Source organism: Sceloporus undulatus, chromosome 1 (assembly GCF_019175285.1).
Source record: "Sceloporus undulatus isolate JIND9_A2432 ecotype Alabama chromosome 1, SceUnd_v1.1, whole genome shotgun sequence".
NCBI lineage: Eukaryota > Metazoa > Chordata > Lepidosauria > Squamata > Phrynosomatidae > Sceloporus > Sceloporus undulatus.
The window spans coordinates 86,120,357-86,132,262 of NC_056522.1; the positions used below are offsets into that span (position 1 = coordinate 86,120,357).

The 11,906-nt window shown below is 42.3% G+C and overlaps 1 protein-coding gene across 1 annotated transcript in view; it reads left to right on the plus strand.

Annotated features, from left to right (window-relative positions):
* Nucleotides 1–10,229, plus strand: part of KATNA1 (katanin catalytic subunit A1) — a 28,347-nt gene extending 18,118 nt beyond the window's left edge. The window contains exons 7-11 of the mRNA XM_042456084.1: nucleotides 306–464; nucleotides 3,002–3,128; nucleotides 4,743–4,877; nucleotides 5,507–5,633; nucleotides 9,876–10,229. Of these exons, the coding sequence (XP_042312018.1) occupies nucleotides 306–464; nucleotides 3,002–3,128; nucleotides 4,743–4,877; nucleotides 5,507–5,633; nucleotides 9,876–10,074 (747 nt within the window). The 3' untranslated portion in view covers nucleotides 10,075–10,229. The remainder of the gene's footprint in view (nucleotides 1–305; nucleotides 465–3,001; nucleotides 3,129–4,742; nucleotides 4,878–5,506; nucleotides 5,634–9,875) is intronic.
* Nucleotides 10,230–11,906: the final 1,677 nt, after the last annotated feature.

The window sequence follows — 11,906 nt, forward strand, 5'->3', positions numbered from 1 at the left end:
GTACTACATACATGCTAGAACAGTTGGATGTCTGCTAGTCCATTAGCTCCACTGATTTTTTTTCTCTCCTGAGCCTTTCACATTGATAAAAATCTGCTCCAGAGGATTTAATAGCCCTCCGGAGCAAAATTTCAGGATTTATAAGGAGCCTTTTGGGGGTGGGGTGGTAGTGGGTGGGGTGGAATTTCATTATTGTAGCTAAACCTATGTTATTAAAATATTTCTAATTTTATAGTGGGAAATGAATTCCAGAAATTTTAAACAAATGGCTTTCTCATTGCTTTTTTCTGTAACCTTTTCAATAGGGTGTTTTGATGGTTGGGCCTCCCGGCACTGGAAAAACTCTCCTTGCAAAAGCTGTAGCTACTGAATGCAAGACAACCTTTTTCAACATATCTTCATCAACGCTTACTTCAAAATACAGAGGAGAATCTGAAAAACTTGTTCGTCTGTTATTTGAAATGGTGATTTAGTTATTCTTTTACAATTTTGTAGAAGAATAATAGGTTTTAGCTAACCTAAAGTGTTTTTAAGAACTTGTGATTTCACATAAAATTTGCTGTGTTTTCACCCTATGGAAAAATACACTTCCTTTTTGTATCTTTGGCCCCATTCCCATTGGGCAAAAAAAAGTGGCTTATGTTGCTGCGATTCTGACTCAGATTTTTTTCCCGAGTCGTATTCGAATCTAGTCCCTCATTCCCATTACAAAAGGGTGCAAACGGACTCAGGGTTTTTTGACCCATGTTCTCGTTCCCATTGAAATTTTCTCGGTTGTAATTTAAAGCGGACTTTTTTTCTCCCCGTTCCCATTGCCCTTCCGGAACCTCTTTTTTTTTAAAAAAAAAAAGCAACTGTCAATCAAGAGCCTAGGCGTTTGACATCACAGCCAATCAATCGCTTAGGCACTTTTGCCCTCTGGGAAAGAGAGAAGGAGCCTCTATCCCTCCAAGTCCCTTTGTCCCCTCGCTCTCCTGTGTCTTCCCAGAATCCCTCTGAGAAAAGGGAAGGAGTCTCTATTCCCCCCAAGTCCCTTTGTCCCCTCGCTCTCCTGTGTCTTCCCAGAATCCCTCTGAGAAAAGGGAAGGAGTCTCTATTCCCCCCAAGTCCCTTTGCCCCCCTCGCTCTCCTGTGTCTTCCCAGAGCCCCTCTGGGAAAGAGGAAAGGATCTTCTATGCTCCCTGGGCTGCCTGGGGGGTGATCAAGCAGGCATGTAATGCAAAGCCAATCTGCTGCTCAGGCAGAGGGGAAAAAAAAAAGGTTAAAAATGGTGTTCAATGGGTCTCCTCACACATCAATTTATGAATGTGGAGCAGGAGAAGGTTGCAGGGGGCATAATGTGTTTACTGCATTTGGAGGTCAATGTAGCAATTTGCTATGTTTGGACACCTGTCAGCGCCTAAGCAATCAAAAGCTTAATTTTTTAAAAAAATTGTTTACACATGCGATCGCCTTACCCTGCTTCCCACTCCACCGGGGGAAAGGCTATGCGAACGGGGGGAAATGGCGCTGGTAATGCAGGAAAGAGAACAAAGTGGGTGACACCCCCAAGCCAACCCCTTGAGCACTGCTCTTCCCATCCCCAAGTTCCCGAATCAGACACCCTTTTCGTTCCCATTCATTTGCCCCGAATCAGACTCGGGAGGTGCAAGAAAAACCTCTAAAAATGTGCAGTCAAATTAACTCGGATTGTCCACCACTGATTCGGGTTTTTCCAGGAAAAATCAATTACATGGGGATCAAATCTGAACTCCAGTGGGAATGAAATCGGAACAATGAGGATCGAATGCGCGCTCAAATGGGAACGATGCCCCCATAATCCGCGTCTTGATCCGCTTTATAAGCCAGTGAGAATGGGGCCTAGGATACTTACATTGAACACAGGAAATATACCTTAATTATATCATGACAAATGATCAATTTTCCTTTTGTCTGTATTCATATTTTCACAGGATGCAATAAATGGGCATTTGTTGTTTAAGAAACCCCACTAAACATTTCTAAATGAGTATTTTATATTCTTGTGAGCTTCCTGTTTTAATTTTTGAAAACTGCTTCTATTTCAATAAACTTGAATCCAGTATGCACACAGATATAAATACATCTCTTGGGCACCTGTTTGGGGCGGGCTGTACCTGCCCCTTTCCCCGGTGTATCGGGGCCTCAGTGGCCAGAACGGCAGCCGCTGAGGCCCCGATCTGCCACTTTTCAGGCTGCGGGGAAGCGGCAAAACGCCGCTTCCCCGCAGCCTGAAAAGGGGTGTCCTTGGGGCTTCAAGCCCCAAAGACACCCCGCAGCAGCAGGGAGGGGGAGAAAGGGGCCGTTTGGCCCCTTTCTCCCTTGCTTCACTGGGCGCAGCCGTCTGAAAGCTGCGCCCAGTGAAGCAAAGTGGCGCCGCAAACCAGGAAGGAGCTCCGAAACGGAGCTCCTTCCTGGTTCGCGCTAAGGGCGCCCTAGGCGCTCTGGCATGGAGCAAGGACGTCACGTCCGTGCTGCCCCGTATAGAGGCGGCGCGGCCGTGACGTCCTGATGACGGCGGCCGTCTGGAACGGCCGCCGTCATTTTTTACGCACCTCCCTAACCCTAGTACGCACTCTGCGCGTACTTTCATGGCGGTCTGTAACCCGCCTTGGTTTCAGCAGAAGGCTAAGTATTGCATGATATATTAAGATAAGTTGATTGTACTCCCCACCTCTTATTGAACCTAATCTCATACTGAGTTGCCCTGTTATAATAAGTTATCATTTCTAGATTATTTGGCTTGAATGTTAATTAAACATGTAGAGAAATAATATATGCTGGTGGCTACTGAACTGCGCCTTTTGCTACAGGTCAGAAATCTGGTTTAAAAATGTATACCTGTACTAACATTCAAAAATTAAATTAATACAAATAAATTATATGTGTTAAAAGGCAAGTTTTTAAAATTAAATGTATTATTCAGTATACTACCATGAACATCAATTGAAACAAACTGATGTTCTTTGCTTATATTTACCAGGCTCGATTCTATGCACCAACAACAATATTCATAGATGAGATAGATTCAATCTGTAGCCGTCGAGGAACTTCTGAGGAGCATGAAGCTAGTCGAAGGGTGAAGGCAGAATTATTAGTTCAAATGGATGGTAAGCAAGCTTAGTTACACTTTGTAGGAATTTTGATAGTGTTATCATAGCAGCAGTTTTATATTTCTAAAATTTATAAATTGAACTCATATGTGTGCTTGTTGAATTTGTGCCTTGCTGTTCTTTAAGGAAGCTCAGTGACATTTTTGCTTCATTGTTAGGTTAGACTGAGAGATGTCCTAGGCTGCCTATTGCACCTACATTTGGATTCCATTGAGAGAGAGATAAGAATGGGACTCATAAATGGAAGGATACATAATAAAAGATGTAGAGCAGGGATAGTTATGTTGTTGAGTTCCAGATATTTCATGGCTGCAGTTAGCATGATCCTTGGCTGTCTGTGTTGGCTAGGCTGATGGACACTGTAGATAGGCCAAAAACATGTAGAGAGTCAACATGGGCCATCACAGTGTAGAGGAAAAAATACGTTAGTGGGCAGGGAGCTGGGTTTCTGACATGCCACTGATTTTCTCTTCACTTTTGAGTTTATTTTTAGTTAAATATTTGTAAAATATTTTAGATGCAATCTAGGTGACCTTTTAATTAAAAAAAAAGAAAGAAAATGTGCCTTTCTTTGGACTTCAGAATAAGTGGAGCTGTGTAGACAGATGCAGACTGAAATCCCCAATATCACTTTTGACATTACTTTTTAATCTTGTATCCTGAAAATGAAGCAGGAAAGTGCTATAAAACAACACACATTTTGAGACATTTTATTCAGCCAAAATATGGCTATCCACCTTAAGAACTATTTCAGATGTCTTATTTCTGTGTTAGATTGCTTCGTCAAGTGGGGGCAGTGGCGTTCCTGCACTAAGTGTCATCTGGTGTGGAGGGCAAAGGTTGTGGAGCCAAAAAAAGCACCTTCCTTCCCTCTCTCGCGCTAGTTTATTTGGAAGTAAAATGGTGTGTGAGAGGGAAGCAATGTGCCCAGAGCACCCTACGTCCCTCCCACGCACCAGTTTACTCGGGAGTAAACTGGCGTGCAGGAGGGAGGGGGTGCATTCAGCTGGGTGTCACTTGGTGTGGTCTGCACCCCCCACCTTACAATGAATGGGAGGAAGTGTTGTTGTGTGCTGCATGTGTCCTCAACTCCCCAACCCCCAAGAAGTGAAATTGGCCATTTTACTGCAGTAGGGGAAATGGGTTTCCATGTTTGAAACTTAAACAGGGTTTTTTCACCAAAAAGTGGAAGTCACTGTAATTATCATTATTATTTTTTCTGAACAAAAAGTGAAGGCCAGAAATGAGCATAGAGTGTTTTATTGGTTACTGTTCTTTTGCCCACTTACCTAAACTTGTCAGAATGCAGTTACAGAAGGGGTGATTGTAACGGGCCTCTGTAATCTTCATATTTAATTAGAAGTAATCCTCACTGGGCTCAGTGGGTCATACTCCTAGGTGTTTCGGATAAAAACTTAAATTAAGCAGCTAGAGGAGCAGCCTCATTAGGGACATTAGAGTGCCCTTCATTCAGACAGTTAAGCAAAAGCGTGAATGTGAGTAATCAAAATCTACATTGATGATAATGACTTGGAATTACTTTCAGAAATGTGGACCTGAACATGTAACCTTTTGTCTTTTCTTTAATTTTCTCTTTTTCTTCTGATTTAGGTGTTGGAGGGGCTTCTGAAAATGATGATCCTTCCAAAATGGTTATGGTACTGGCTGCTACCAATTTTCCATGGGATATCGATGAAGCTTTACGACGTAGGTTGGAGAAGAGAATTTACATTCCTTTACCATCAGGTATTTAGCCTTCATTTCAATAAAACCCAAACTTTTTTTTCTGTCCTGAATGTCGAATACCAAACTTGACTTGATTGTTGCCATTTGCAGTGGGCGCTTGGTATCCACTGTGGCTTAGTTGTAGAGCCTCCCATGGATTTCAAAATCATTCAAAATCAATTTCCATGATATACAGTGGTATAAACATGGTGTCCCTTACATAACACAGCAAAATATTGTTTTGCTTTTTGGAATTCATATATTTTTGGAATATTGTCAAGCTGTGGATAGTTGAATCCGTGAATAAAGAATGCCTGGATATGGAGGAGGGCCAACTGTATATGGGCTTGGACAAGGGGAAAAAAATGCTTCCAAGAGGAATCCAGACAAAATATGTTTTCAGGCAGTTGAATTGTCTGTGTCCCACAGGGCTTACGTGGACATTGGTACAGCTGAATTATGCCACTTAACAAAGACTCGAGCATGACAAAGAGTGTGTGCTTAGGAGCCTGTGTTTAAATCTTCAGTGTTTTAATTAAAATGAATATAGGAAACAACACAAACAGGTTCAGTTTAACCAAATTCTGCCTATTATGTAGTGCAGGAACTTAACTTTTTTTTTTCTTCATGCGTCTGTGTACTCATTTCAGCAAAAGGTAGAGAGGAACTTCTAAGAATAAACCTGCGAGAGTTGGAGCTTGCTGATGATGTTGACCTTGCCACTATAGCACAGAATATGGATGGTTATTCTGGGGCTGACATTACCAATGTGTGCAGGTATGTTGAGACTGCAGCACTTATAACACCATTTTCACTAAGCATGTGTGTTTGAAAACACTGTTGGGACACTTGTCACAATCCAGACGCTGCTTATGTAAAGCTGGGGGGGTGGGGAGGCAACCCTCAACAAATGTTAAACTGCAATTCTCATGACCCTTCATCATAGCTTATTCTAGTCAGAACAGACAGTGGTGTCCCCGCTCCTGGTGTCACCCAGTGCAGAGGGTAAGGCTTTTGGGCAGGGGATGGGGCTTCTGGGGGTAGCCAAAAGGATGCATTCCCCCCATCTCCGCTCCTGCTACTGTTGCAGCACTACTCCATTCAGAAGTAGAGCAACTCTGCGGCAGTAGGATCAAGAGGGCTCTCTCCTTCACTGCTGAACCGTCCTCCTCCTCAGGATTAGAGCGATACTGTGGCAGCAAGGTTGGGGAAGGGGCTGCATTTGTTGCTCTCCTTTGCTGCCATGGTGAAACCATGAGGGGTGCACTTCCCTCTCCTCACCCTGCAGCGGGAGGACGAAACCAGGTATCACCTCTTTTCTGGGATGTCACTGGTGCAGGCCACACTTCCCTAGTGACACCACTGAGAACAGATGAGATTTCTCATCCAACAACATCTACAGGGCAACAAGTTGCCCAAACTGATGCATAGGTATTAATTAATCAGGGTTGAAAACATTACTTTAAAATATTTTAGTTTTTTAAAATTAAATCTTTTTTTAAAAAAAAGCCAGATTTAAACATTATGAAAAAAAGTCAAAGTCAAAGATGTAATCATGAATCCTAGTTATATTTCTTGGGTAGGTTAGCATTTATAGGCATGGGAATTAACCTGAAAACCATTCAGGATAATTGGTGAAACCTACATTTGAATATTTAAGATTATATTAAACACTAATATACTTCAACTAAAAATGACATCTGAAAGATAATCTTCCTTACTAGTGGGGATTTAAATCATATCAATCTGGGATATCAAACTGAGATTTAAATCTTATCAGTCCTATAGTTAATCACTGGTTTAACTAGCTCTACTATCACAATTTACAGCAAAATATTTTTGTAGTGAAACAGCTTCCCAGGTGTACAATGTTAATTTTACCCTCTGACCTTTAGTGCTAGAGAAGCAGCCAGATTGGTGTGAAGGCTAGGCTGGTGGTCTGAAGAACATACTGCAAGGAAAGCAGTTATCTGGGTTGCCTGCCCAGGAGACCTCATGTACAAAAACTACTCTTCTCTCAATGCAGGAACCCCATGCTCCTTTCCAAACAACTCCTAGAAGCTGTTAAAGTAGTTAGCCCTGGTGCTTCCTTGGGTCCTTTCTCTGTAGAAAAGCCATAAGTGTGAAGCTACTTCTTTTCTTTAATACACTAGTCTCTCCCTATTCATTTCCTTGAAAATCTGTATCAGGGGTAGGCAACCTGCGGCCCGCGGGCCGGATGCGGCCCGGCGAGGCCTTGGGACCAGCCCCAGCCTGGTCCTGCTGCCGATTGCCACCGGGGGCTTTGGCCTCTCGCACGCAGGGGCAATTGTCTATAGAAGCCTCAGAAACATGCTTTTATATTAACATATTTTTAAAAATCAGCAAATTTTTTCACATGTCTTCCACTTCTTTTTAAAAAAGTGTCCACCATTTGAAAATTTTGTCCTACATTTGTCCTGGTTTATTTATTTATTTAAATTTTTTTTAAAAATATATATTTAATTATTTATTTTTTGGCTTCGGCCCCCCAGTTGTCCGAGGGACAGCAACCCGGCCCCCGGCTCAAAAAGGTTGCCTACCCCTGATCTGTATTTTGTTCATCTCTCCTTTTCCATCCTACATCTATTTATACCCAGTTTTGTTTTTCAGCTTTTACCTTTCTTTGCCTCTATTCCTTCAGTTCCTAATCTGCTTAACTTAGACCATCCTCCCTTTTAAATAATAATAAAAATAAAATTTTTATTTATATCCCGCCCTTCTTATAATCAGGGCGGCTTACAACAAGGTTAAAATACAATCCATACAAACAAGAAGACAAGAAGAATTAAAATGCAAATACAGCAAATCATACAAAAAATCACAAGAAAAAAAAGCCCCATAGCCCAACCTCTTGGCCACGGAAGAGGAGGGAGGCCCACAGGATTTTATTCGGGGAATGCCTGTTGGAACAGGAAGGTTTTTAAGTCCTTCCTGAATTGGGCCAGGGTGGTGGACGAGCGGAGCTCAGTGGGCAGCGTATTCCAAAGGGCTGGGCAGCCGTGGAGAATACTCCTCGTTTGTAGTGGCGGCTACCTAGCCAGGCACCTTCAGTATTGCTGCCCAGACGTTCTGAGGTGCGAGGCGGAATGTCGGGGAGAGGCGTGGTCCTTAGTATCCTGGGCCAAGCCATTTAGGGCTTATAGGTGATTACCAACGCCTATATGAGCTCGGAAGCGGATGGGCAGCCAGTGGGTCTTTCAAAACCGGTGTGTAATATGGCTGGTCCTGGGAGCACCATGACCAGCCGGGCTGCATGTTCTGCCACCATTTGGCTTCGAGTTTGGTATAGGGTTTCCCCATGAGTAAGTACATGCAGAAATCCAGTCTCAAGTTACAGAGCATGTACAACAGTTTCTAGGTCTCTGGGCAGGTATGGGCGCAGCTGGCAAATCAGCCAAAGCTGATGACAGGTGCTCTTGACCGTCGCATTCACCTTGTGTCATGTGAAGCGACGGTCAAGAAGCACCCCCAGATGCGCACGGAGTCCTTCACAGGGAGCGTGACCCCGTTCAGGACAGGTGGAACCACCGCCATTCTGGACAGGGAACCTCATCTAGTACATCCGTTTCTCTGGCTTTTGAGTCGGTTTTCCCTCATCCAGCCCATTACTGACTCTAAACAGGCCACGAGAGGAGAGACGCCATCCCCAGTCACTGCATCAGTCGGAGACATAGAGAAAATAATTTGGGTGTCATCAGCGTACTGATAACCCCGCGCCCCATGTCTCCAGATGATCTCTCCCAGCGGTTTCATGTAAATGTTAAATAGCATTCAGATTTTCTCTGCTTTCTGTGATCTTCTTTTCATTTTTATCCCTTTTATGCATGTCTCTGTTCTCAGTAATACACATTTCTCTCTAGTCTTCATTATCTGCCACATTTTTGCATTTTGTTTTTTGATTCTTACTTTTTCTTTACTGTCTTATCTAAGGCCCATTCTACCTAAACAATGTACTGGATTTTTCTAGTTGTTTTGCAGAGGTGTGCTTTTAATTTGTTGTAAGCTGCTTTGATTCTTGAACTCAGATTTTGATGCATCCTTGTGCTTAGCCATAGTCCTGTGGTGACGAACCTATGGCATGCATGTCGCCTCTGCCACACAAAGTCATTTCTGAGGGCACGCAGAGAGACGGGAGGATGGGGGAAGAGTAGGAACAGGTGTGCACCCGTTCCTCCTCTTCCTCCTACCCTCCCAGGCTTTCAGCTGTCCCCAGGGAAGTCCCTCCCCTGGAATTCCGCCCCCAAAAGGTGGAAGTCCCACCACATCCCAACCCGGAAGCCCTGTCGCTTGCCCAGAAGTCCCACCCCTGGCACCAGATAACACCTGACACAGTGTTCCACCTTTGGGTTTGGGCACTTGGTCTCTTAAGAGGTTTGCCATCACTGCCATAGTCTTTCCTCATCCACTTCAGTTGTTTTCTGCTTTCTTCCTCCTCTTCTTGGTGGTTTTCTTTTTCCAAACAGTATTTCATTAGTTGTCCAACAGGTCACTTCACATACTTGAATCCATACAGCATGTTGCAGAATAAAATCGGTCTCAAAGTGGAAATGCATCCTGTACTAACATGCCTACAGAACTCCCCTGCCTCCCCTTCTCTGTTTGATTTTCTAGATATTGCTTAAAGCACTAGCAAGATGCTGAATTCTTCTTTCTGCCTAAAAACAGTTTTGGCTTTCTGCTGATGGTTGGTTCAAAAGGGAGAACCTAGAAACCTTATAATAATCCCTATGATTTCTGTGTTTGATTTCTGCAAAGTAAAATTGTACGTTAAGCATGAACTTTAAAAAAATTGCATTTACTTTGGTAACTTGATTTAGCACACTGAACCCATAGCATAGCCATCTTCCAGCTTCCAGCCATGTGTTGAAAATTAGAACAGCTACTTTCCTGATTACCTGATTTGATTTCTTGATCATTTCAAGTGTTCATCTATAACTGCTAATAAGCAATTGTTTGGCATTATATATTCTCATTAAAGCAACACTTTCATATCAACAGGGATGCTTCACTAATGGCTATGAGAAGACGTATTGAAGGTCTGACACCAGAAGAAATCAGAAATCTTTCCAGAGATGAAATGCATATGCCAACAACAATGGAAGATTTTGAAATGGCTTTAAAGAAAGTTTCAAAATCAGTCTCTGCTGTGGACATAGAAAAATATGAGAAATGGATATTTGAATTTGGATCATGCTAAGCCTTCCTAGCTTGAGAAAGCTGCCTCAGGTCTTCAAACAATTCCAGAAGTAATGAAAAAGTAGTGCTCCTGGGCACTGAGTACTATTTTTTTAACTTTTGTAATTACACCAAAAAGCAATACACTTAATAATAAAGTTAATTTTTTAACCTGCAGCTCACTTTTTTCCTCTTGGACCAGTTGTCCCCACTGTACAACTGAATTTTAAAATGTTGTTGAACTTTAAAAAAAGCCTTTTGTTTGCAAGATGCTTACTAGATAAATTGAATAGGTTCTGGCAGCCTTACCACATAAGCTTTATTTCTATTTACTTTGTTTGTTGAAGTTTCAGCATGTGCCAAAACTTTCCATTTTTTTCACTGGTTGTAATTTCAAGAGATGTTTTATGAAATTCTTACATCAAAATCTCTTTGCTGCAGATCAAAATGTCTTTCACTCCTCTAGCCAGTCTGTGGTAAGAAATCGTCTCACAACAGTGTTTTATCATGGGGAAGAAAGATCTCTCATATCTGTTACCCAGCTACAGTATGCTTAGTTTTGTGTGGCTTATACTCAGTGTGTTCTCCCCTTGATGGGGCAAAGTGGGTATTTCTGCCAAGTGAGCAAACAATGGACTAAAGTGCTGAGTTGATGTAGTAAGCACTCTAATAAGGGAAGCTCAAGACAGTTCTTTCATGTAACCTGAAAGGTAGTTGGTCACCAAATTGTGGCAAAGGGAGATGAACTTGGATTTAATCCGAAGTGCTGCCCAGGTGTCTGCAAAATTAAGTCAAAGCTGTAGATTAGGTTGGCAAAGTATAACCAATGGGCTGCTTGCAGCTCTCCAGCAGTCACAATTTTAAGCTTGGAAGAGACCTTTCTTTAAAAAATGAAGGTGACTTCTGTTTATTTTCTGTTGTTTAAAAAAAAGGACCTCTCCTAGACCCAAAATGGCAAGGGAGGCCCTGAGTACATGATGAAAATATTCCCTATGCCCACTAGAGGGCAGTTGAAGGCACACAAAAAATTGGGGGTGTAGTTGCGGATGGCGCAACAAGATCTCCTGGGGGCTAACTCAGCCCCATCGCCTCCCACATTTGCCAACCCGGCTGTGCTAAAAGCTTAAGTTCCACAAATGCAAGTTTGACTTATGTAAGAAATAGTGTACTAGATATGTTTGACTACATTAAGAATGAATGTAATGATTCTTGTTGACCATTAAAAATATATAGTTAGTAAAGATACAAAAAAGGGACCAAGTTAATCAGTATTAGGGAACTTTTCTGTGAAAAAAAAATCTTTATAACATGTTGCAGTTTAGGAAAAGTTTTCCAATGAAGGTGTGGTGCAAGAAGTTTTATACAACTGTGTAGTAAGGCAAAAATGAATAAAGGTATTTCCCCCTCCATTCTAATAGTATAGGGGTAATTCAGTGACAATGGGTAGGCACTAGTCTACTACCTCTCCATGTAATTGTATAACTGCCACTTCTAGTATTAGGAGGGACAGGTACAAAAACAAAAGGAAATAACTACTTAGCGTGCATGGAAGTCCTTAGAGAATTTACTGCCAAAAGATGTGTTTATGGCTACAGGATTATATGGCTTTAAGAAGGGATTAAAAAGCTTTACATGGATCAGGTCTATCATTGGACCCCAACAATGACAATAGTATGCTGCTGAAAATCAGCTGTGTGCAAGAATGGGAAAAACCTGCAAGCCTTGCTTTTGGGATGCATTTGGTTGACTGTTATGGAAATGAGAACATGGGAACCAGATGTGTGTTTGCTCTGATCCATCAAGGACCTTTATTTGTTGTTGCTTTTTCTCTCTAACACATCATACATTACGTAA